At 40.3% G+C, this 26084-nt stretch overlaps 1 protein-coding gene across 2 annotated transcripts in view; it reads right to left on the reverse strand.

Annotated features, from left to right (window-relative positions):
- Positions 1-26084, reverse strand: part of NPEPPS (aminopeptidase puromycin sensitive) — a 104440-nt gene that overhangs the window by 25993 nt on the left and 52363 nt on the right. The window contains exons 4-14 of one of the 2 annotated variants that reach the window (XM_025360917.1): positions 23970-24091; positions 19967-20074; positions 17099-17299; positions 16560-16656; positions 16414-16447; positions 15686-15800; positions 11843-12007; positions 10179-10283; positions 9712-9772; positions 5508-5617; positions 1622-1685 (exon numbers count right to left, since the gene is read on the reverse strand). In XM_025360917.1, coding sequence (XP_025216702.1) covers positions 1622-1685; positions 5508-5617; positions 9712-9772; positions 10179-10283; positions 11843-12007; positions 15686-15800; positions 16414-16447; positions 16560-16656; positions 17099-17299; positions 19967-20074; positions 23970-24091 — 1182 coding nt within the window. The remainder of the gene's footprint in view (positions 1-1621; positions 1686-5507; positions 5618-9711; positions 9773-10178; positions 10284-11842; positions 12008-15685; positions 15801-16413; positions 16448-16559; positions 16657-17098; positions 17300-19966; positions 20075-23969; positions 24092-26084) is intronic. The other variant, XM_025360918.1, reaches the window with a different exon arrangement.

A 26084-nucleotide genomic window follows, 5' to 3' on the forward strand; every position in this document is an offset into this window, starting at 1 on the left:
GTTTTCCGTTGCCTCCCCCCCTTCTCCCCTCTGTGGTCTGCCTCTGGGGCCCTGCCTCCAAAAAAAAAAAAAAAAAAAAAAAAAAAAAAAGAATTACCTACCCCCCCCACCTACTCCTTACCCCTGACACATACAGTAAAGTCCTCTTTTGGAAGATTAAGGCTAGAGACGTCACTTCCTGGGTATTACTAACTTTATTCATTCATCATAGCCTCCAATAACACACAGAAACATGGAATTTCAAAAACTAAGAAAGTGACTAAATACTATAAATACCTTGTGAATCTCCTTTTTTATTTCCTAAATTTTTTTCTTATTTTTATTTTGAGACAGGGTCTTACTCTGTCACCCAGGCTGGACTGTAGTGGCACAATCATGGCTCACTGCAGCCTTGAACTCCTGGGCTCCAGTAATCTGCCTCCCTCAGCCTCCCAAATACCTAGGACTACAGGTGTGCAGCACTATGCCCAGCTAAGATTTCTCTCTTTTTTTCTTGTTTTTTTGAGACAGAGTTTCACTCTTGTTGCCCAGGCTGAAACACAATGCCTCGATCTTGACTCACTGCAACCTCCGCCTCCTGGGTTCAAGCGATTCTCCTGCCTCAGCCTCCCGAGTAGCTGGGATTACAGACATGCACCACCACGCCTGGTTAATTTTGTATTTTTAATAGAGACGGAGTTTCACCATGTTGGCCAGGCTGGTCTTGAACTCCTGACCTCAGATGATCTGCCCACTTTGGCCTCCCAAAGTGCTGGGATTACAGGCGTGAGCCACTGCGCCCAGCTTTTTTTTTTTTTTTTTTTTAAGAGACAGGGTTTCGCCATTTTGTCCAGCCTGCTCTCAGCCCCTAAATTTATTTTTATTTTTAATTAATTATTTATTTATTTATTTTGAGATGGAGTCTCACTCTGTTGCCCAGGCTGGAATGCAGTGGCATAATCTCGGCTCACTGCAACCTCCGCCTCCCAGGTTCAAGCGATTCTCCTGCCTCAGCCTCCTGAGTAGCTGGGACTACAGGTGCCTGCCACCACGCCCAGCTGTTTTGTATTTTTAGTAGAGACATAGTTTCACCATGTTGGCCAGGCTGGTCTCGAACCCCTGACCTCTGGCGATCCGCCCATCTCAGCCTCCCAAAGTGCTGGGATTACAGGCGTAAGCCACCGTGCCCGGCCCTAAATTTCATTTTTTGTTCTAATATCATCATCTTGCTTTTATTTAATTATATTAAAACTTAAAAATTTTCAGCTGGGCACAGTGGCTCACGCCTGTAATCCCAGCACTTTGGGAAGCTGAGGTGGGTGGATCACTTCAGGTCAGGAGTTCAAGACCAGCCTGACCAACATGGTGAAACCCTGTCTCTACTAAAACACAAAAATTACCCGGGCGTGATGGCAGACGCCTGTAATCCCAGCTACTAGGGAGGCTGAGGCAGGAGAATTGCTTGAACCCAGGAGGTGGAGGTTGCAGTGAGCCAAGATCATGCCATGGCACTCCAGCCTGGGCGACACAGTGAGACTCCTTCTCAAAAAAAAAAGAAAAATTTCCTATTAGTTGGAATACTACTGGTATTAGTTAATATCCAAATTCATCAATCATATCCCACTTACAGCCATTTACCTACCAACATATGATCCACCGGCACAGAACTTCTTTTGGGACAACCTCAATAATCTGTCATCTTCTACCTAAAGAAGCAAAACAAAGGCTGTAATAGTACTGACACCATTTGGGGTTTTTGTTTTTGTTTTTGAAGAGGAGGGAGACAACATTTCTGTGACAAATGCTGGAACTAGCACAACCAAATGTCTCATGAGTATACAAAGTACAATTGTGATGAAGACGGTAATACTACAGAGAAAAGTCCAAATAACTAAAACGCCAGAGGCAACAATGGTAAGTACATATGTTTACAAAACACTTCAACAATATGCAGTCATTTGTGTCATTTATTAGTTACCACATCCTGGATTTCAAATAACACAAGATAAAACAGACTTAAGATCACCTAAATCAAATGTAAAATTGGGCTAATGAGCTACATGGACAAACTTACTACAAGAAATAGAATTGAAAAACTAAGAAAAAATTTAAGTGAGAAAGCAATGGCCACTTTGATGCCATAGGGAAACTATTAATGAACGTTAACACTAGAAACTAATTATATATATAATCAGTTATATATCACACAGATGTCCTTGAAAAAGTTGAAAGCTTTTACATTGATTCAGAATTAGAGTAAAAATATTTAAATTTGGGGAATGTAAAGTGAGAAACAGATCATAATCAAGATATGTTACACAGCTTTCCTATTCTTAAAAGAGTTAAGAGTTGGCCGGACACGGTGGCTCACACCTGTAATCCCAGCACTTTGGGAGGCCGGGTGAGTGGATCACAAGGTCAGGAGATCGAGACCATCCTGGCTAACACTGTGAAACCCCGTCTCTAATAAAAAAATATAAAAAATTAGCCAGGCACGGTGGCGGGCGCCTGTAGTCCCAGCTACTCGGGAGGCTGAGGCAGGAGAATGGCGTGAACCCGGGAGGTGGAGCTTGCAGTGAGCCGAGATCGTGCCACCGCACTCCAGCCTGGGCGACATAGTGAGACTCCGTCTCAAAAAAAAAAAAAAAGAGCAACAGACAGGCCTTTAATTTAATTAATATATTTTTAATTTATTTTTAGTTTTTTAGAAACAGGGTCTCACTATAATATTGCCCAGGATGATTTCGAACTCCTAGGTTCAAGCAATCCTCCTGCCTCGGCCTCCTAAAGTGCTAGGAGTATAAGTTTGAGCCACTGCACCAGGTCATTGGCCTTTTATTACAATGCAAAATGAAGGAGGAGTTCGGCTGTGCCTGTAGACAAAAAACAACAAAAGAAAGCAAGACCTTGAAAGCCCCTGGATGGAAAGAGTTTCAGTAACACTTAGAAGTGTGGCATTAGTATTCTCTGTTCTAACTGATAAACCATTATTTCTTAAAAGTGTGTTCTGCTTTAAGAAAAAAATTACGGATTAATAATCTGCTTTATGTGTAATCGTTAACATTTCAATCGTTTTGGGTTTGTTTTTTTGTTTTGGTAGAGACAGTGTCTTACCATGTTACCCAGGCTGGTCTCAAACTTCAGAACACAAGTGATCCTCCCAAAGTGCTGGGATTACAAATGTGAGCCACTGCAACTGGCCAATAGTTTGTTTGTTTTTTAATACATGGTCTTGCTCTGTTGACCAGCTCACTGCAGCCTTAACGCCTCCTGTGCTCAAGCGATCCTCCCAACTCAGCCTCCCAAGCAGCTGGGACTATAGGCACGTGCCACCGTGCCCAGCTAGTTTTTTTCACTTTTAGTAGAGATGAGGTCTCACTATGTTGCCCAGGCTTGTCTTGAACTCCTGAGCTCAAGCAGTCCTCCCACCTTGGCCTCCCAGTATTGTAAGTACAGGTGTGAGCCACTGTGCCTGGCCCAGCCAATAGTTTAATAGTTTTGAGGGAATGAAATGCCCAGAGGTGAAAAGTAACAATAATTTTTGTATATTAATATTCCTTTTTTTTTTTTTTTCTTTGAGACGGAGTCTCACTCTGTCGCCCAGGCTGGAGTGCAGTGGCCGGATCTCAGCTCACTGCAAGCTCCGCCTCCCGGGTTTAAGCCATTCTCCTGCCTCAGCCTCCGGAGTAGCTGGGACCACAGGCGCCTGCCACCTCGCCCGGCTAGTTTTTTGTACTTTTTAGTAGAGACAGGGTTTCACTGTGTTAGCCAGGATGGTCTCGATCTCCTGACCTCGTGATCCGCCCATCTCGGCCTCCCAAAGTGCTGGGATTACAGGCTTCAGCCACCGCGCCCGGCCTAATATTCTTAAAAGAGTCAGTCTATATGCAGTGTCAACATTAAATTCAATTAGTCATCTCCTGTAACAGATTAGTCCCAAGTGCAGAAAAAAGACTGCAAAGAAATAGAATGGTCACAATGGTAGGTCACTAAACTTACAGGTATTCTTTTCCACTAAACATCATCCATCAACTGCTTTCCCTAAATTGCCTTTCCAAGTTATTGCAGCCAATCTAACTGAGAGGTCCTCCAATGTGCACACTTTAGTGTAAAATCCAATCATGTTTAAAGTTAAGATTTGGCTCTGAAAGGGTAATCTGCAAGCTTACATATGAAAATGTTCCATGTAAATTTGGGAGCAATTTGAGTGCAAGAATTGGTTTAAATGTCACCTAGAATACAAAAGTGCAGAAAAGCAAATTTATAACTTAGAGTGCCACATTGATAAATTATTTGTAAAACATACTTAGCTTTGGCTGGGTGGGCAGTGGCTCACACCTGTAATCCCAGTACTTTTGGGAGGCAGGGATGGAAGGATCACTTGAGCCCAGGGGTTGCAGACCAGGCTGGGCGATATAGTGAGACCTCATCTCAATTTTTTAAAGTATAAAAATAATAATAATAAAATACTTAGCTTTGTGGACAAGGTAGGACCACAAGAAAAAACACATACTAAAAAAGAACTATGAATCCACTTCCCTAAAAATGAACAGGAATTAATTCTCCATGCAGCTCACAAAACCATGGCAACGAAATTGAAGAGAACAATTTCATTTAATGAAACTGAGTTAAGATCACTTTTTGGTAGGCATTAAAGGATGATGTGTAATTCTTAGTCCTTTTGAAGTATAGCTCATACTGAAGTACTCCTCTCTGAATTCAGATAACAGTCCAATTAATGAATTGCAATTCTAATCAAAATCACACTGCTGTCCAACCAACATTAAAAATCTACTTTACACAATCGATATTATAAGTGGGTATGAAATTTTACCAAATGTTTTTTCTACATCTAATCAGTGATGATGAGCTATTTGCATTTGATTCTGTTAATGTAGTGATTATAAATCAATATATTGATTTTTTTTTTTTTTTTTTTTTTTGAGACTGAGTCTCACTCTGTTGCCCAGGCTGGAGTGCAGTGGCACAATCTCAGCTCACCGCAACTTCTGCCTCTTGGGTTCAAGCAATTCTCCTGCCTAAGCCTCCCAAGTAGCTGGGATTTCAGGCGTGTGCACCAAGCCCAGCTAATTTTTGTATTTTTAGTAGAGACAGGGTTTCACTACATTGGCCGAGCTGGTCTCAAACTCCCGACCTCAAATGATCCACCCGCCTCGGCCTCCCAAAGTGCTGGGATTAGAGGTATAAGCCACCATGCCCAGCCTAATTTTTAAAAAAATGTTAAACCAACCTTGCATTTCTAGAATAAACCATATTTGGTGGTTTTAGAATTATATCAAAAATTTACAGTATTTTCCCCAGAGACAAGACAAGCAGGTAACATTTTATTTTATATCTTAAGTACATGTAACTTTAATGATGCAGGCAGTAAAATTACTGAGAAAAGAGTAACAGCGCTGGTTTAAATGTCACTAGAAAACTTAAAGTACAGAAAAGCAAACGCGATACATTGTACTGAATTTCATTTAATACAGTACCAGACAAATGGAAAGACTTTATATGTTTACCTGTTCAGCTTCCACATAAATTAGGGGAAATCCCATTTGTTTGGTCCAGGTATTCATCACAGCTGCTATAGGTTTACCACTTGCATTTTCTAAACTTTCCCAGAGATCCTCTAGAAGATAAACAATGATAATCTAAAATGTTTATATTTTTATTTTCCTAAACAAAGCAAAATTTTATTTAACTTTTGACACTACACTGCTGACTAATTCTTTGGTTCTTTCAGGTTCAGGAAACAGTGGGCCAAATTAACATTCCCTTTGCCAGCCCTCTTCTGCAACTAAGTAAATTCTATCATAAAAGCTGGTATTTTTTGAGATAGGGTCTTAGTTCGTCACCCAGGCTAGAGTGCAGTGACATAATCACAGCTCACTGCAGCCTCGACCTCCCAGACTCAGGTGATCTTCCCTCCTCAGCCTCCTGAGTAGCTGGGACTACAGGTGCACACCACAACACCTGGCTAATTTTTTTTTTTTTTTTTTTTTTTTTAAGATGGAGCCTTGCTCTGTTGCCAGGCTGGAGTGCAGTGGCATGATCTAAGCTCACTGCAACCTCTGCCTCCCAGGGTCAAGCAATTCTCCTGCTTTAGGCGCCTGAGTAGCTGAGATTACAGGAATGCACCACCATACCCGGCTAATTTTTGTACTTTTAGTAGAGATGGGGTTTCACCATGTTGACCAGGTTGGTCTTGAACTCCTGACCTCAGGTGATCCATCGCCTTGGCCTCCCAAAGTGCTGGGATTATTGGCGTGAGCAACTGCACCCAGCCCATAATTTCTTGCAATTTTTGTAGAGATGGGGTTTCACCATGTTGCCCAGGCTGGTCTCAAAGTCCCAGGCTCAAGCAATCCGCCTGCCTTGGCCTCCCAAGGTGCTGGAATTACAGGTGTGAATCATCACACCTGGCCAAAACTGGTCTTTTATTCTGAGATATACTTAATCATTCTAATTTATAAGAAAAATGACAAATTATAATAAATAAACAGATGAGTTAAGGAGAAACAAAGAAAGAAATTGAAACATGTTCAAGATCACTACTAAACAATCACTGACAAGCTTAAGACCATTATACCCATTCAATTAACCTCAATTTAAAAATATCCAGGCTGGGCGCAGTGGCTCACGCCTGTAATCCCAGCACTTTGGAAGGCCAAGGCGGAGGGGGGGATCACCTGAGGTTCAGAGTTCAAGACCAACCTGACTAACATGGAGAAACCCCATCTCTACTAAAAATACAAAATTAGGCTGAGTGCGGTGGCTCACACCTGTAATCCCAGCACTTTGGGAGGCCAAGGTGGGCGCATCACCTGAGGTTAGGAGTTCAAGACCAGCTTGGCCAACATGGTGAAACCCTGTCTCTACTAAAAACACAAAAATTAGCTGGGCATGGTGGCATGCACCTGTAATCCCAGCTACTTGGGAGGCTAAGACAGGAGAATCACTTGAACCCAGGAGGTGGAGGTTGTAATGAAGCCAAGATCGCACCACTGCAATCTAGCTTGAGAGACAGAGCAAGACCCTGTCTTTAAAAAAAAAAAGAAAAAAAATACAAAATTAGCCAGCTGTGGTGGCGCATGCCTGTAATCCCAGCTACTCAGGAGGCTGAGGCAGGAGAATCACTTGAACCCGGGAGGCAGAGGTTGTGGTGAGCCTAGACTGTACCATTGCACTCCAGCCTGGGCAACAAGAGCAAAACTCCGTCTCAAAAAAAAAAAATTATAATAATCGAAAAAAATCAAAAAATAAAAAAAAAAAAAGTAAATTTAAAATGTTACAGTAAACTAAGGTTAATTTATTATTCAAGAAAGAAAAATTATTTTTATAAATTTAGTGTAGCCTAAGTGTAAAGTATTTATAATGTCTATAGTAGTGTACAGTAATGTCTTAGGCCTTCATATTCACTCACCACTCACTCAACTAGAACAACTTCCAGTCCTATAAGCTGCATTCAGGTGTAGCCCCTTATTTTCTTTTGAGACAGCACTTTGCTGTTGCCCAGATTGGAGTGCAGTGGCCCAATCACAGCTCACTGCAGCCTCGACCTCCCAGGCTCAAGTGATCCTCCTACCTCAGCCTCCCAAGTAGCTGGGACTACAGGTACATGCCACCACACCTAGCTAAGTTTTGTACTTCTTATAGAGACAAGGTTTTGGCATGATGCCTAGGCTGGTCTTGAACTCCTGGGTTCAAGCAATCCACCTGCCTCGGCCTCCCAAAGTGCTGGGATTGTAGGCATATCAGTCGGCTGGTGGAGCATCTTTAATACCGTATTTTTACTGTACCTTTTCCATATTTAGAAATGTTTAGGTATACAAATACCACTGTGTTATAATTGCCTATGGTATTCAGTAGAGTAACATGCTGTACAGGTACTTTACAGCCTAGGAGCAACAGGGTATACCACATAGGCTAGGTGTATATGGTCTAGGACATACTGTGTAGGTTTATGTAAGTCCATTCTATGATGTTCACATATTGATGAAATTGCCTGACGACATATTTCTCAGAACATATCCCTGTTGTTAAGCAACACATACTGTATTCCCTTTATTTTTTATTTTTTCAGAGACAGGGTCTTGTTCTGTTGCCCAGGCTGGAGTGCAGTGGTGCCATGATTGCTCACTGTAACCTCAAACTCCTGGGCTCAAGTGACCCTTCCCACTTAAGCCTCCTGAGTAGCTGGGACCACAGGTACATACCACCACACCCGGCTAATTTTTTTTTGTATTTTTTGTAGAGATGGGGGTCTCGCTATGTTGCAGGCTGGTGTCGAACTCCTGGGCTCAATCAGTCCTCGAATCCTGGCCTCCCAAAGTGCTAGGATTACAGGCATGAGCCACCATACCCGGCCCAGACTCTCTAAATTGGCAAAATATTCAGTTATGGAAAGCAGAATGCTGGAGGATGATGAAAGGGATAATGAGTCCTGATTCATGTTGACCCAATGACTTGTTGCAGGTTTAGTATCCCTTATCCGAAATGCCTGGGACCAGAGGTGTCTTCAATTTCATATTTGTTTTGGATTTTGGAACATTTGCATTATACTTACTAGCTGAGCATCTATAATTGGAATATCCAAAATCTGAAATGTTCCAATGAGTATTTCCTTTGAGCATCATGTTGGCACTCAGAAAGTTTCAGATTTTGGGTGGAAATTGAACAATGAGAACAACTGGACACAGGACAGGGAACATCACACACCGGGGCCTATTGTGGAGTAGGGAGCTGGGGGAGGGATAGCATTAGGAGAAATACCTAATGTAAATGATGAGTTAATGGGTGCAGCAAACCAACATGGCACATGTATACTGATGTAACAAACTTTTTTTTTTTTTTTTGAGACGGAGTCTCGCTCTGTCGCCCAGGCTGGAGTGCAGTGGCCGGATCCCAGCTCACTGCAAGCTCCGCCTCCCGGGTTCACGCCATTCTCCGGCCTCAGCCTCCCGAGTAGCTGGGACTACAGGCGCCGCCACCTCGCCCGGCTAGTTTTTTGTATTTCTTAATAGAGACGGGGTTTCACCGTGTTAGCCAGGATGGTCTCGATCTCCTGACCTCGTGATCCGCCCGTCTCGGCCTCCCAAAGTGCTGGGATTACAGGCTTGAGCCACCGCGCCCGGCCCATGTAACAAACTTGCACATTGTACACATGCACCCTAGAACTTTAGAAAAAGAAAAAGAAAGAAAAGAAAAAGTTTGGCCAGGTGCAGTGGCTCACGCCTGTAATCCCAGCACTTTGGGAAGTCGAGGCAGGTGGATCACAAGGTCAGGAGTTCAAGACCAGCCTAGCCAATATGGTGAAACCCTGTCTCTACTAAAAATACAAAAATTAGCTGGGGGGCTCCTGTAGTGGCAGGCGCCTGCAGACCCAACTCCTTGGGAAGCTGAGGCAGGAGAATCGTTTGAACCCAGGAGGCAGAGGTTGCAGTAAGCTGAGATCGCGCCACTGCACTCCAGCCTGGGCGACAGAGGGAGATTCCGTCTCAAAAAAAGAAAAGAAAAGAAAAAGTTTCAGATTCTGGAGCATTTCAAATTTCAGATTTTCAGATTAGAGATATTCAACCTGAACACAGCTTCAAATAAGGCTAATTTATTTATTACATGGATCCTGACCTTGAGTTAAGTATTCAGAACAAAAATAAAATGTCCCAGCCTGGATAGAGTGACAATACTTTCTCTCCATTTCTATCTCAAGCTATTAAAGATTACCTGTGGCAGCATTCTTTTGTTGGAACTTGGTTAAATACATGTTCATTCCTTTCTTAAAGTCCTGAGAAAACACAATTTTTAAAAATCCAGATCTCAGAATTTATAGTATATTTGTATATTAATCAAAAACAAACTTACTCAAATACTCAAGTATCAGATACACTGAAATATATATATCCCTCTGATGCCTACTGCCTTTTATTTAATAATGCATACTCTATGCCTTCTATTCTTGCTCTTAAGTTTTACACCAGCCTCCCATTCCCACTCCTAAACATACTTGCACATCATTAAGAGACCACAGTAGTCAACTTCAAATAATTGAATTCTCATTCTTTTTGGTCATTTAAAAAAAATGACAAGCCAGAAACTATTTGGGAACTTAATCCAAATAAAGTGAGACTTTTTTTCATGCAAAACTCCATGATTTCACCATAAAAAATGAAATATTAAATTTTTTTTTTTACCTTATCCCCAATGTAGTCATGCAGCATTCGGATGACAGATGCACCTTTGCTATATGATATAGCATCAAATATCTCATCAACCTCAGATGGATGGCCCACACTGACCTGGCAGACAGTGTGATTCAGGGTTATGACAGGAAGCAGACAGCCTGTAATACTGAATTACATAAAACGCTTTCTAGGAAAACCCTTCTAACTTACATTTTTCTGCCTTTAACTCACTCATAATGTATAATGATGGTCCTCAAAAAAATGTAGTAACTAGTAATACTAAAGTTGAATAGAACTTGATTCCTGTCATCCCTCAGAACCTGGGTTCTAGTCCTGGCTTTGTTCTGCTGGGAGAGAAGCCACTATGGTTCTGTTTATTCTTGGGGTAGTTGCAGAGGAGTGATGAGGAAGACATGGAGGTGAAGAACATTAGCTTTCTTGCACTAATTGTAATGACTTACAATTATATGGGAGCCTAATAGGATTATAACTCTAGTTCTTTAGATACAAAATTTATATATATAAATTGAACTAGGGATAGGCTAAGTCAAGAGAATTAAAGTATTCACAAAACAGACCCTGACAATAAAATATGTCCAGAATTTTCCTTGATATAAACAATGGAACCATAGTGTTAACCAACAGGTATGATTTCTCCCATACTATTCTTTTTTTTGGCAGAGTTTTTTGCTTTTGTTGCCCAGGCTGGAGTGCAATGGCACAATCTCGGCTCACCGCAACCTCTGCCTCCCAGGTTCAAGCGATTCTCCTACCTCAGCCTCCCCAGTAGTTGGGATTACAGGCATGCGCCACTGTGCCCAGCTAATTTTATATTTTTAGTAGAGGCGGGGTTTCTCCATGTTGGTCAGGCTGGTCTCGAACTCCTGACCTCAGGTGATCCACCCGCCTCAGCCTCCCAAAGTGCTGGGATTATAGATGTGAGCCACCGGGCCCGGCCTTTTTTTTTTTTTTTTTTCTTTTTAATAGAGATGGGGGTCTCGCTATGTTGACCAGGCTAGTCAAACAATTCCTCAAGTGATCCTCCCATCTTGGCATCCCAAAGCGTGAGCCACCGCACTGGCCCTCTCCCATAGTATTCAACAGAAATGTATTTAATGAATGTGTATGGGTACATAGGCCTTGCTCTACAAAGACCAATTTTTTTTTTTTTTTTTTTTTTTTTGGGGGGGGTTTTGCTTTTTTTTTTCAGGGTGGGGGTGCAATGGCGCAATCTTGGCTCACCGCAACCTCCGCCTCCTGGATTCAAGCAAACCTCCTGCCTCACCCCCCCCGAGTAGCTGGGATTATAAGCATGTGCCACCACGCCCAGCTAATTTTGTATTTTTAGTGGAGATGGGATTTCTCCATGTTGGTCAGGCTGGTCTCCAAATCCCGACCTCAGGTGATCCGCTCACCTCAGCCTCCCAAAATGCTGGGATTACAGGTGTGAGCCACTATGCCTGGCCAGACCAATTTTTTTTACTACCTACCTTAAAAAGAAATGTTAATTAGAACTTAGACTTATTAGCTTTTCAAGACTAGAAATATGAACTAGTAAAATCACCCATGCTATTTTCTCTTCTTTTCAAAGTCCAAAGTATCTATATAACAAATTATGTATTTCACTGTAAATGAGAGCAGTCATAGGCTAATGGTTAGAAAGTATGGCTCACTTCAATAGGATGGCTGTTATCTAAGGCATCAAGCTCCTGGGCACGGGTGTAATCAGCAGAAACAAACTGAGTCCAGATATCATACTCTGGGAAGCAGTGGTCTACACACAGATACTCAATCCAGGATGCAAAACCTTCATTTAACCAAAGATGAGTCCACCATTCCTAAAAACAAAAGATGAAAATACTTAAAGAAAATGAAATGATTGTCATTCTACTAATCTAAAACACTCACATGTCCCTTCCACTATACTCCAAAACTTACAATTTAATGACCTAAAATTCAGTTCAAAACATTTGGCAAAGAACTCACATTTCTGAAAAAGAGGGAAGACTAAAAGAGATGTCAAGAAAGGCCAACTGGTGATATTAGAATTATATCTGAGGGTCATTTTCTTTTCCTTCCTTTTTTTTTTTTTTTGAGACAAAGTCTTTGCTCTGTCACCAGGCTGGAGTGTTCCCCAGCAGCTGGGATTACAGGCATGCATCACTATGCCTGGCTAATTTTTGTATCTTTAGTAGAGACAGGGTTTTACCATGTTGGCCAGGCTCGTCTCGAATTTCTGACCTCAAGTGATCTGCCTGCCTCGGCCTCCCAAAGTTCTGGGACTACAGGTGTGAGCCACCACACCTGGCCAAGGGATATTTTTATTTTCTTTTTCTTTTTTTGAGACGGAGTCTCGCTCTGTCGCCCAGGCTGGAGTGCAGTGGCCGGATCTCAGCTCACTGCAAGCTCTGCCAGGTTCACGCCATTCTCCTGCCTCAGCCTCCCAAGTAGCTGGGACTACAGGCGCCTGCCACCTCGCCTGGCTAGTTTTTTGTATTTTTTAGTAGAGACGGGGTTTCACCAAGTTAACCAGGATGGTCTTGATCTCCTGACCTCGTGATCCACCCGTCTCGGCCTCCCAAAGTGCTGGGATTACAGGCGTGAGCCACCGCGCCCGGATGGGATATTTTTAAAATGGGATATTTTTAAAACTTATCCCCCAAACCCAGACAGGGTCTCATTCTGTTGCCCAGGTTGCAGTGGCAGTGGCACCATTGTAGCTCACTGCACTCCCTGAACTTCTGGGCTCAAAAGTGATCCTCCTGCCTCAGCCTGCCAAAGTGCTGGGATTACACACGTGGGCCACTGCACTCAGTCCTAAGTAACTTTTTAAATACCAAAGGTAGAAAAGGAAGAAGAGGGGGAAAAAAAAATAAGCCCATACATGGAAAAGGAAAAGACAGCAGATAAATATAGGCAAATGGAGGTGGAAAATATAATCATGTAGAATTTAGTATATAGTAAAAGATTATCTCTGAAAAACAAAAACAGAAAACTATCAGAGCCAAATAAAGAAAAGTGGAAATGACTGGGGAAAACCTCTGACTAATGACTCAAACTGAAAAAAGAGTACTGCTTATATAAAAATTATGTGAAATTAAACGGAAATGTAGTTCAGTAATGAATGGTGTTTAGGCACTTATGGAATATAAAATTATCACCTGTTAAATAAGAATGTATAGTAAATGGAATGGACAAAGAATATGAGTGACAGATAAAATCAATTTTAAAAAATTTTAAAGATCTTAATCTAAAGTTTATTAAAGTTGATTAAGCCTATTAGTAAAAGAAAGCAGGCCAGGCATAATGGCTCGCTCCTGTAATGCCAATACTCTGGGAGGTCAAGGCAGGAAGATCACTTGAGCCCAGGAGTTTGAGACAAGCCTGGGCAACACAGTGAGACTCCGTCTCTAAAAACAGTTTAAAAAGTAAATAAAAAAATTAGCTGGTCATGGTGACACACACCTGTGGTCCCAGCTACTTGGGAGGCTGAGGTAAGAGGATTAAGTAAGTCCAGGAAGATGAAGCTGCACTGACCCATGATTGTGCCACTGCACTCCAGCTTACGTGACAAAGTGAGATCCTACTCCTCACCCCCAACCAGTCCCCCCAAAAAAGGCCAGGTGTGGTAGCTGATGCCTGTAATCCCAGCACTTTGGGAGGCTGAGGTGGGAGGATTGCTTGAGCCCAGGAGTTTGAGACCAGTTTAGGCAACCTTGTCTCTACAAAAGGCAACATAGTGAAACCTTGTCTCTACAAAAAGTGCAAAAATTAGCTGGGCATGGTGCCACACACCTGTAATCCCAGCTACTCAGGAGGCAGAGCCAGGAGGATCGCTTGAGCCCAGAGGTCAAGACTGTAATGAACCATGATTATGCCACTGCACTCCAGCTTAAGTGACAGAGTGAGACTGTCTTAAAAATATATATATATTTTGATATTAAGTGATAAGTGGCTATTTGCCTAGTAGCTTCCTAAAATAAACTGGTATAAAATGAAACTTATTTTCCAACCTATCCCTCAGTCCTTGGAATTTCAGTTCTAATACCTAGAATAGTTATATAAAACCAGTAAAAAGTTGTTTAATAAGAATGTACACATTTCCCCTACTAAAATTTATTGCTTGCAGTTTCAAAATAAAATAATACAGTTCTCTCAAAGCCAAGCAAAAAAATTATGTGGTACAAAGTAGCAAACTTGTTGCATTAGAAGAAAAGGCCATTTCTTCACATATTTGAATACAGGAACCAACACATAGTTTCACATGAAATTATATTTCTTTTTTTTTTGAGATGGAGTTTCGCTCTTATTGCCCAGGCTAGAGTGCAGTGGCGTGATCTTGGCTCACTGCAACCTCTGTCTCTCAGGTTCAAGCGATTCTTCTGCCTCAACCTCCAGAGTAGCTAGGATTACAGGCCCACACCACCACACCCGGCTAATTTTGTGGGGTTTTTTTTAGTGGAGATGGGGTTTCGCTATGTTGGTCAGGCTGGTCTCGAACTCCTGACCTCAGGTGATCCACCCGCCTCGGCCTCCCAGAGTGCTGGGATTACTGGCGTGAGCCACCGTGCCCAGCCTGAAATTATATTTCAAAGAATTGTTTTCACCTGTAAAATTTTAAACATCTAAAATAAAAGGAAAAGATTTATTTTCAAGGGTTGACTTTCTGTAGAAACTCTCAGACATGTAATAGTTGCTAAATGTTTTACATTCTTATTTATATGACATATGGACTCAATCTACATTCAAATCAGGTTCTGCTCTTTGGCAGCCTAAAATGCTGTCAGGGAATCTAGCTGGCTCCAGAATATCCAGTTATTTAATTGCAGAGGTACATCTAGTTCACTTATTAAATCCTGTGTTCCCAAGCTGTAACACAGTTGGCATTCATAAATAGTATTTATTTAGAGTAAGAGTGAAAAATCAGGACTGAAGGACAGAGATCATTTACTGCAAACATTATAAGGATTTCAAAAGAACAGTTGGAATTGTAATACAGCTTTATTCTGCAGTTACTTTGCAGTTTGTTTACTTTTATTTCATTAAATTTCAACTTAACATTTTAGGCAATGAAAAAACTGACTCCTAAAAACATTTCTCTCTAATTAAAGATCTCAGTTTGTTATTCATCAGGTTACTTTTCAGCTGTGAATCAGATTAACAAGTAAGACTCAAGAAACTACAGTTAGTCTGGAATCTCACTGCATGATTCATTCATCTACACCTAAGAGGAATATTTTTCTCTCACCCAAATTAGTACTTTGACTTTTCCCATTTGCAGACAAATTGTAGAACAGTTTAGGAAGTGTTTGTTGAATAAAGACTGTCCATATGTCCTTGTTCAATGCAGAGATTCTGATAAGCCCTTTCAAAGTGGACCTTTTAAAATAATACTTTTCTATCACTCAATCATTTTTTGGCACAGTGTTGCAGCCAAACTTGAAATACTATGTAGTCAAAATATTGTGGAGTAGGATGAAGATAAATATATTTGAGCACTTAAAAATATTAAATACCATAGTAACAAGATTTCCAAACCATTGATGGGCGAGTTCATGTCCCACAACCAAAGCAACCCACTGGCGGGATGAAGAACAGGAATTTTTTGGATCAATAAGCAATGCAGTCTCCCTGTGTTTTAAAAAAAAGAAAATTTAAACAATAAAAGTGGGCATGCATAAGTTGGGAAGATTCAGACAGTAAGTGAGATGGACAAGTTAGGCTTTAGAGATATTAGGAAAATATTTCCTAATGTGACACAAGTTTAATTATCAGTTTGTACACTTAGCTCATCTAAGAAGGCAATTGAAAGTAGAAAGCAAAAACTTGTTTACAGACAGACTCTGCTTTTAAAAGTTATTCAACTCACATGTTTATGTTGTGGTGACAGACATGTAAAAATTTGGCTAGAAGATATGAAATTAGGGAAGGTTCTCCAAGCTGGATAAATAGCTATGAAACTACTGGCAGGAAAGAAAGGCACTGCAATGAGAAACTTAGCCAAAAATATATCTACAAATGCTACTAACGCCAGATGCTCACTTTAAAATCTTATACCCTCAGACAGTAGCACCAAAGAGAGGGGTCTCCATCTGCATTCTTGAAATGTGCATGGACGGGGGGGGAAGGTAGAAAAATTTATACCAGATCAAAAAGCAGAAGCTACTCAACTGTGATTAGGAGGGAAGCCCTTTTGAAATCAGTGATTGAAAAGATAAGGCAGGGTAATACATCATTAACATACCTATAAGTAACAAGGCCCCAGTTCTCCATGGCACCTTCATAAAATAAATATAAACATTTATTGATATATATACATACTCTTGCATCAAAAGTCACACAATTTTAAAAAGTTATTACAATTCAGCAATAAAATGAAATTTACTTTACCAGCTGCAAAGTCTGCAATAGCAATGAGATCAATTTTAGGTAGAGGATAAGGAACATTGAAGTAGTCCTTATAAAAAGGCAAGGTTTTAGCAGCAACCTATAAAAGTATAAACAAAATAACCATCTAATAAATATTTTATTATAATTCATATTGAAACCCACAAAGGAATCCTGTTGCAAGCCAATGTATCTTAAATTACTAGAAATGAATCCCAGGGAGCCCTACCTCCGAAGACTGCCTTAGCTCCAAACTTTGAATACAATGGTCAAACTTTAATCCACTTATAACTTGATATGAAAAATGTAACTACGTATTTTCCCACCCATTCCCTGGAGAAATCACTCTTATATTCTCTTATTATTTTGTAAAATAACAAAACACCAAGGTTGGCATTTCCAAAATTCTATTGAAAATAAAAACCAAGTAGCACAACTTTCAGATTAAATTATAAATAACTGTACTAATAATTGACCAGAAATGTAAATTCCCCAACCTGGAGTTATGGACTGTTGGGACAATCCTCTTCAAGTACATTTACCTCTAACGCAAATTTTCCTTGCTCTGCTTTGCCAACAGGAGTGTAAACACGGACACACACACCATCTTTTGACCTTGTTTCTACAAAGTCATATTCACCCACAACAAATGCCACCAGATATGTAGACATAACAGGTGTGCGGGCAAACTTCACTTCCACTAAATTTTCATCATCAGGGTATGGTTTCCGGTCAATTACATTCTTTAAGAAATAAAAAAAAAAAAAGAAAAGAAAAATTTAAATAGGTTTACATTAATACTGTAGAGCAAATACCAGCCCAAAACAGTAGGCTTTATTGCATCTATTTCCCCCTTTCTATTCTAGCATGGCTTATTTCTCTACCCCAATTCATCCAGTGCTTTTATGCTGTCTTTAAGAAGGAAAGTGGTCTGATAAAACACTCATACTAAAAAGCTGAAGGCTGAAGTGTTAAAACTACCAAGGACCTGTGAAAGAAAAGAGGAATGGACTTTTCTTGAATACTTATTATAAGCCAGGCATTGGGATGATTTAAGTAAGGGCTTCATACTTTTCAACTGACATGTTTAGGAGAAAATGACTATTAATAAAAATAAAACAGGGGCCAGGCACAGTGGCTCATGCCTGTAATCCCAGCACTTTGGGAGGCCAAGGCAGGCGAATCATGAGTTTAGGAGATCGAGACCATCCTGGCTAACACAGCGAAACCCCATCTCTACTAAAAATACAGAACATTAGCAGGGCGTGGTGGCGTGCGCCTGTAGTCCCAGCTACTTAGGAGGCTGAGGAAGGAGAATGGTGTGAACCAGGGAGGTGGAGCTTGCAGTGAGCTGAGATCGCACCACTGCACTCCAGCCTGGGTGACAGAATGAGACTCCTTCTCAAAAATAAGTAAGTAAATAAAATAAAATATAATTGCAGAATCTCCCATTTCAAAGGATACGAACTTCTAGATCTAGGGCATTTTCTACCAAAGTTGGCTCTAAGCTTATTTGAAGAAATTTCAACTTTACCTTTGGAGTCCCTAATTTCCTTTGGTGTTCTCCCTCTTTTTCCTATTCAGGCTCTGTTTCCTCAAGCTTCTTCCTTCCAAGGAAGACTTATTCAAGAACACACTGATAAATTCACTCAGACTAAAGTGTGAATGAATATTTCCGTTTAATATATTAGCCTCCTCTTCTAAGAATATGTGAGAAGAGAATGACATTCTATTTATGGGATCCTCTCCCCTAGTAAATACGTAAAAGACAGTTATTTTCAGGTGCAGTAGGTTTTTCCATGTCCCCCACACAAGACTGTCCTAGACAATACACTTCAGGTGGCGAATGCTTACCCTGTTTATGAATGAGATCAATAACACTGGTGAAGAGAATATACTCCAAGAATACAAACAGCCAGAAACTTAAATATACTTCATTATGCAGCTGTATCTTTTGAATTGTTTTAACTTTTTAAAAAAATAGAGACAGGGTCTTGCTCTGTTGCAACTTTTTTTTTTTTGAGACAAAGTCTTACTCTGTCACTCAGGCTGGAGTGGAGTGGCATGATCTCAGCTCACTGCAGCCTCCGCCTCCCAAGCTCAAGCAATTCTCCTGCCTCAGCCTCCCAAGTAGCTGGGATTACAGGCACCTGTCACCATATCTGGCTAATTTTTGTATTTTTAGTAGAGATGGGATTTCACCATGTTGGCCAGGCTGGTCTTGAACTCCTGGTCTCAAATGATCCACCTGCCTCAGCCTCCTGAAGTGCTGGGATTACAGGCATGAGCCACCATGCCTCTATATTTTTTTTAAGAGATGGGGTCTTGTTCTGTCACCCAGGCTGGAATACAGTGGCGCAATCATGGTTCACTGTAGCCTCAAACTCCTAAGTTCGAGAGATCCTCCCATGTTAGCCTCCCAAATAGTTAGGATTACAGGCATGTGTCACCATACCTGGCTAATTTTTAAGTTTTAAATTTTTTGTAGAAATGAAGTCTCACTATGTTGCCCAGGCTGGTGTCAAACTCCTGGCCTCAAGCAATCCTCCTGCCTTGGCCTCCCAAAGCACTGAGATTACAAGCAAGAGTCACTGTACCTGGGTTTCTTTTGACATTTAATAAGTCAAGACCTTTTTTTCTTTTTTTTTTTTTTTTTTTAAGATAGGGTCTGGCTCTGTCACCCAGGCTGGAGTGCAATAGTGTGATCTCAGCTCACTACAATCTCCACTTCCTGGGTTCAAGTGATCCTCCCACCTCAGCCTCCCAACTAGCTGGGACCACAGGTATGCGCAACCACACCCAGATAATTTTTGTATTTTTAGTAAAAACGGGATTTCGCCATGTTGGCCAGGCTGGTCTTCAACTCCTGACCTCAAACGATCTGCCTACCTTGACTTCCCAAAGTGCTTGGATGACAGGTGTGAGCCACCACATCCAGCCCAAGACCTTTTGCTTTTAGTTATTATAAATCTATTAAACTTGTCACTTAATTTACCTCTCTAAATTAAAAGAAGTAGATAATCTTATAAATGTATTTAACAAGGAATTTGACAAGGAGGAAAATCCTCCAAAAATAAGGCTATCAAGAAAAAGAGGTCTTGGCTGGGCATGGTGGCTCATGCCTGTAATCCCAGCACTTTGGGAGGCTGAGGCAGGAAGACAGATTGAGCTCAGGAGTTTGAGACCAGCCTGGACAACATAGTGAGACCCCCAACTCTACAGGAAAAAAAAAAGAAAGAAAGAAAGAAAGAAAGAAAAAGAGGCTTATTGAAAATAAAGAAAACTATTATTTATGTTCCTATAATATACCAGGACTGTGGTAGGTGGTTTCATATTATCCCATCTAATCAGCAAACTAAATCTGGTAAAGCCTATTAAAATTTTAGATAAACTTATAAACACATACATACCATGTTTGATAAAGCTACTCTGTCTTTAGGAACAACCAATGAGATATCAAAAGTTGCTTTGATAGCAGGCTCATCCCAGCAAGGAAAAGCCCTCCGGGCATCAGTAGCCTTAAGAAAGGAATAGGAAATATAAATACCTTAGAATTAACCTAACAAGTTATTTCATAAAGCAGTCGCCATTTCCCTCTGTCATTCATTCATTCCCTTGTTCAAATATTTACTTTCTCTTCAGTGCCAGGCAACAAGCTAGGCATTAACTAGAAAGAAAAGACAACACTTGCTACCACTGCCATTCCAGCATAAAAATTATCCAGGAACTGTGTCTGCTATGGATTTTAACAATATATTATAATTATTTACAATTAAATTTTTGTTTACATTTTAACATTTCAAATTTAATGCAAATGCCTTCAAATCAATAATGTTAACATAACAGAGCACAGAACAGTAAAGAATATGCTATAAGAATTCAACGTTGGGAAAACATGGTAAGTTGTCTCTCTGGTTTTTATTTTTTAATTAAAAATAAAAATATTCTTAATCTTTGATGTGCTTTGTTCTTTATCTGGAATGGCAGCAATAGGAATAAAGACAGATACTCTATCAATTCAAAACAGGTCATTCATTTAATGGCACTTCCATGTGCTACACATAAAACTGTCGCCACTTGACCTACTTGAGTCTTTATTCTTTCATTAAAAATTTTAAGAAGAGCAAACTTATGAAAGCAAAATAAAACTTAGTGGTTCTGCAAGGTATCAGTTATAAAAGAAGGAAACTTTAGTAAACAGAATGTTCCATTTATTTAGTAAATAAAATGGAACCAATGACAAGATTCTGTATCATGAAAAGAAACAACAGGCCAGGTGTGATGGCTCACGCCTGTAATCCCAGCACTTTGGGAGCCAAGGTGGGTGGATCACCTGAGGTCAGGAGTTCGAGACCAGCCTGGTCAACATGGTGAAACTCCCATCTCTACTAAAAATACAAAAATATGCCAGGCGTAGTGACACATGCCTGTAATCTCAGCTACTCAGGAGGCTGAGGCAGGAGAATGGCTCGAACCTGGGAGGCGGAGGTTGCAGTGAGCCGAGATCCAGCCTGGGTGACAGAGCAAGACTCCGACTCAAAAAAAAAAAAAAAAAAAAAAAAAAGAAAGAAAAACGAAGAGGTAGAAAAAGCTTATAGAAAAGGGTTTCTCCAAGGAAAAAATTTTAGATGGCTGACTACATTCTCAAAAACATTAAATAATGAATTCTATCAATGAATAAATAAGACATCTGAAAAGAAGGGAGAGTATATGGAAAGAAATGGCAGCACAGAAGCATTTAAATTAGAAGCAGCAGCAGTAGAGAAATGAATTTATACTAGAGGAAATTAAACTAATGACACATAGATAACAAGATTTAAGTTTGAAAATATCTAAAGGACAAAGTGATAAAAGCAATTAAACATACATTTGAGAGACAGATCCTAGAGCTAAACAGTATTAACTGAGAAGGGAATGGAACGGATATCACAGTGAAGATATAACAGAAAAACTCACGCTGAAAAAATATCTAAATCTAAAAATCAATAGGGTTCACCAAGTACTATGCAAAAATCAATGAAAAGTGAACACCTGGTTTAAAAAACAGTTTAATTTTCAAAGTCAAGATATAATTTAACAAGCAAGCAGGAAGAAAATAAAGCAAAATGAAACAACATCGGCCGGGCGCGGTGGCTCACGCCTGTAATCCCAGCACTTTGGGAGGCCGAGGCGGGCGGATCACAAGGTCAGGAGATCGAGACCACAGTGAAACCCCGTCTCTACTAAAAATACAAAAAAAAAATTAGCCGGGCGCGGTGGTGGGCGCCTGTAGTCCCAGCTACTCAGGAGGCTGAGGCAGGAGAATGGCGTGAACCCGGGAGGCGGAGCTTGCAGTGAGCCGAGATCGCGCCACTGCACTCCAGCCTGGGCGACAGCGCGAGACTCCGTCTCAAAAAAAAAAAAAAAGAAACAACATCTTACCTACAAAGGAAGAAGTAACATTTTAGTCTGTGACCCCTCCTCTTGAAAAAGTGAGATGTAAAAGACTTTGGAACAATATTCACAGACTTTTGAAAGTGAAAAATTGTAAGCCGATTGTACTACTCTTACAATTGAACGAGTTGGGCCTATTACTCATGGCAAGAGATAACTCACACCATAGGAAACCACTGGTGTCTCCGTAAGAATGTAAGAAAGAACCCATCACACGATTTGGGATTTGGTTTACATGATTTGGAAGAGGGTCTAAGTAAGCAGGGATTCACTCTAGACTGAGTGCTGCAAGAAGTCCTATGAGGCAATTCGATGGGTAGGTATCTCAATAAATCTTAACTATACGGAGGCCAGACTAGAGCAAATCTAAAACTGTAATTGGTAAAGAAGCAGTAGTCACTCATTTTAACTGAGAGATGGAGATGTTTGTTATTTTGCAGGTAGCATAGTGATCTTGTATGCACTGTGCCTAGGCAAAATTATGGATGCCCTTGTCTCACTTTATTATGGTCTCAAGTAGCCTTGTCTAAAGTTGGTATTCTGTAATATTATGTCTAATAGGGAGAATAACATGGGCTAGCTGTGAGTGCCAGACAACTTCTGGATGTCAAAAGTCGCTCTTTTTACTTTTTTTCCATCAACAAATCTATATACCCACTAAATCTGGTCATGTATAAAGGCAAATGAAAAATTTTTCAGATATGCAAAGGCTCAGGAATTACATTACCCACATACCTTCTCCTAAAAAAAATTGTTTAGAGACATACATCAGCCAACCATTCCAGGATGAAGTGTTCAAAGCAGGTAGAGACAGGCATTGGAATCATTCAAACATAGAATTAAACCTAAATATCTGTGGCAAATATTATTCTAAACAGAAGGTAACATAAAATTATTGAAAGAGAAGATACATCAGGTAAAACAAATTAGGAGTAAACTGGATAAAAAAGTTCAGGTTATCCCAAACAAGCAAACAATATAGGGATATGGGCAGAAACATAAGAATGGATATCATGAATTATTTCTTTATCCATATTGAAATTTATAGAAATAAATTTAATTAGATTTAACACTTAAAAGTATGACTTGGCCGGGCGCGGTGGCTCAAGCCTGTAATCCCAGCACTTTGGGAGGCCGAGACGGGCGGATCACGAGGTCAGGAGATCGAGACCATCCTGGCTAACACGGTGAAACCCCGTCTCTACTAAAAAATAAAAAAAAAATTAGCCGGGCGAGGTGGCGGGCGCCTGTAGTCCCAGCTACTCGGGAGGCTGAGGCAGGAGAATGGCGGGAACCCGGGAGGCGGAGCTTGCAGTGAGCTGAGATCCGGCCACTGCACTCCAGCCCGGGCGACAGAGCGAGACTCCGTCTCAAAAAAAAAAAAAAAAAAAAAAAAAAGTACGACTAGCAGATTCAATTTATATAATTTGCAAATACTTGATAAAAAAAAATCACCCTGGCCTATGTAGGACAGTAAATATATATATATACACACACACACACACACACACACACACACACACGGAGAAAAAAGAAAAAAAACATCAAAGACAGCACAGATACTACAATAAGATAAACAAAAGATGTCAAAGAAGGAAAGCAATGCTAGAAAACAGCTAATAATGCTGTAGGAAAAGCCATAGATATCAAACACTAAGAGGACAATTTTAAGAAAGGTACACAGTTTACAGGCAATTCAGGTATCAAAATGTGCCGTGTGTTTCTGTGTGTGTGTGTGTGTGTGTGTATAACTGTATATAATCACTCCCCACTCCGTACCCTTAATTCCCTCCTTTCTGTAGGCTAAATATAAAATAAAAATTCTATTTTTATTAGATTGTGAATTATTATTTATTAGTTGTGAATACAATCATGGCCAAGGGCACCTAGCCTCAAATAATCACCCCACATAATAAAACACAGCTTTGTCAGAATGCCTAATTTAAGAATAATACTATTTTAGAGAAGAAAAACCCATACCTCAAACTGTGTTACAGCAGCATAGCGCACCTCTCCAGAAGGGGTAGTATATTTACTTCTATAGAAACCTTTCATTTTGTCATTCAGCTCTCCAACAAAATCTATCTTTAAGGTTCCTGTACCTGTGATTGAAGATAAATAAAACACACTTTTATGGAGATGTTAAACACAGTTATCAAAAATATATCCTCAAGACACTATATTCAGTTAGCTATTTACAATGTTCAAATCATTCCTTCTTTTTCAAATATTCCTCCTGGCAATGGAGAGAATACAGTACTTACTAAAGTAAAAGGCAGACTAATCCTAAAATAACTCTTGAAAGTCATGTTTAGGGTTACTGCCTAGAAAGTTATTAACTTAGCCTGAAACTACCAATATGTGAAAATAAGAACAAGAAAGGAAACAAACATTTATTTTTAAATGCCTGACATGTGCTATTGTGCATAGTGCTTTTAAAAATATATATAATTACTTATAAACCTGGAAGTAGATATTGTCCCCATTTTTTCAGATGAGGAAACTGAGGCTGAGAAGCTAAATAACTTGCCCAATGTCATACAATTAGTAAGTAATGAGAATGGGATAAAATGTTTAAGTCCAGAATTCATGCTGTCTGCCAATTATACATGCGAATTGGTCCTTTTACACAACTTCATGCATAGAAAGATAAATGTAGCCAATTACTCTATCATCAAGATAAGACACTAAATGTTTACTCCAAATGGAACACTGATTCCATAATTTTATAAGGAGCTATAGGGAAGACTAATGATCTGATGAGCAACAGGGCATAAAACAAATTCTTACAAGTCACCTCAATCATTTGAAATCTGACAAAGAAATACATTTAATTAATAAATTATTAAATGCAAATAAAAATACAACTTAAATATGTATTCTATTGTTGTATAAGAGCAAAAATAATTTAGACAAAAAATGTGAGCTTTTTTGAGTTTATTAGTTTCTTTTTACAACATAAAAAATTGTAATTATTATCTAGTAATCATCTGCTAAATACAGATGCATGGCAAAACAGTAATCCCATTCTGTGTTTTACAAATCAAGTCACAAAAAAAGTAGAGGAATGTTGACTTTTTAGTTGATCCTTTTAAAGGCCCTACTTATATCAAGACGTGAAGCATGAGAAGTCTAACAAATCAAAGATAGGGCATGACCATAAAGTAATTAACCAATCATACCAAACTTTTATATCCTAATGTTTCAAATTGTCATTTTGGAATGCTGAAGAGCAATAACATTTGACATTGTTCAAAATGTTATGACTTTCTCTTTTTTTTTTTTTTGAGACAGAGGCTCACTCTGTTGCCCAGGCTAGAGTACAGTGATGCAATCTCGGCTCACTGCAGCCTCCGCCTCCTGGGTTCAAGCAATTGTTGTGCCTCAGCCTCGTGAGTAACTAGGACTACAGGCGGGTACCACCATGCCTGGCTAATTTTTGTATTTTTAGTAGAAACAGGGGTTCGCCATATTGGCCAGCTGGTCTCAAACTCCTGGCCTCAAGTGATCCGCCCACCTCGGCCTCCCGAAGTGTGGGATTACAGGAATGAGCCACTGTGCCCGGCCCCTCTGACATTCTTTTGAATGATCTCAAAGTCAAATATTCATCTTATAAAATTGAATTTGCTTTTGGAAAGGACCAAAAGTTACAAGGAGTGCAAGTCTACAGAATAAGTGAATGACAAACTACAAATTGTTTCTAGCATGATGCCTCAAACTGGTTCTGAAAGTAATTTAAGTGAAAATTTCAGACTTTTAGAGCAAAGTCATCACCAATGAAAGTACTATATTCTGGCCGGGCGCGGTGGCTCAAGCCTGTAATCCCAGCACTTTGGGAGGCCGAGACGGGCGGATCACGAGGTCAGGAGATCGAGACCATCCTGCCGACACGGTGAAACCCCGTCTCTACTAAAAAATACAGAAAACTAGCCGGGCGAGGTGGCGGGCGCCTGTAGTCCCAGCTACTCGGGAAGGCTGAGGCAGGAGAATGGCGTGAACCCGGGAGGCGGAGCTTGCAGTGAGCTGAGATCCGGCCACTGCACTCCAGCCTGGGCGGCAGAGCGAGACTCCGTCTCAAAAAAAAAAAAAAAAAAA

Source organism: Theropithecus gelada, chromosome 16 (genome assembly GCF_003255815.1).
Source record: "Theropithecus gelada isolate Dixy chromosome 16, Tgel_1.0, whole genome shotgun sequence".
Classification (NCBI taxonomy): domain Eukaryota; kingdom Metazoa; phylum Chordata; class Mammalia; order Primates; family Cercopithecidae; genus Theropithecus; species Theropithecus gelada.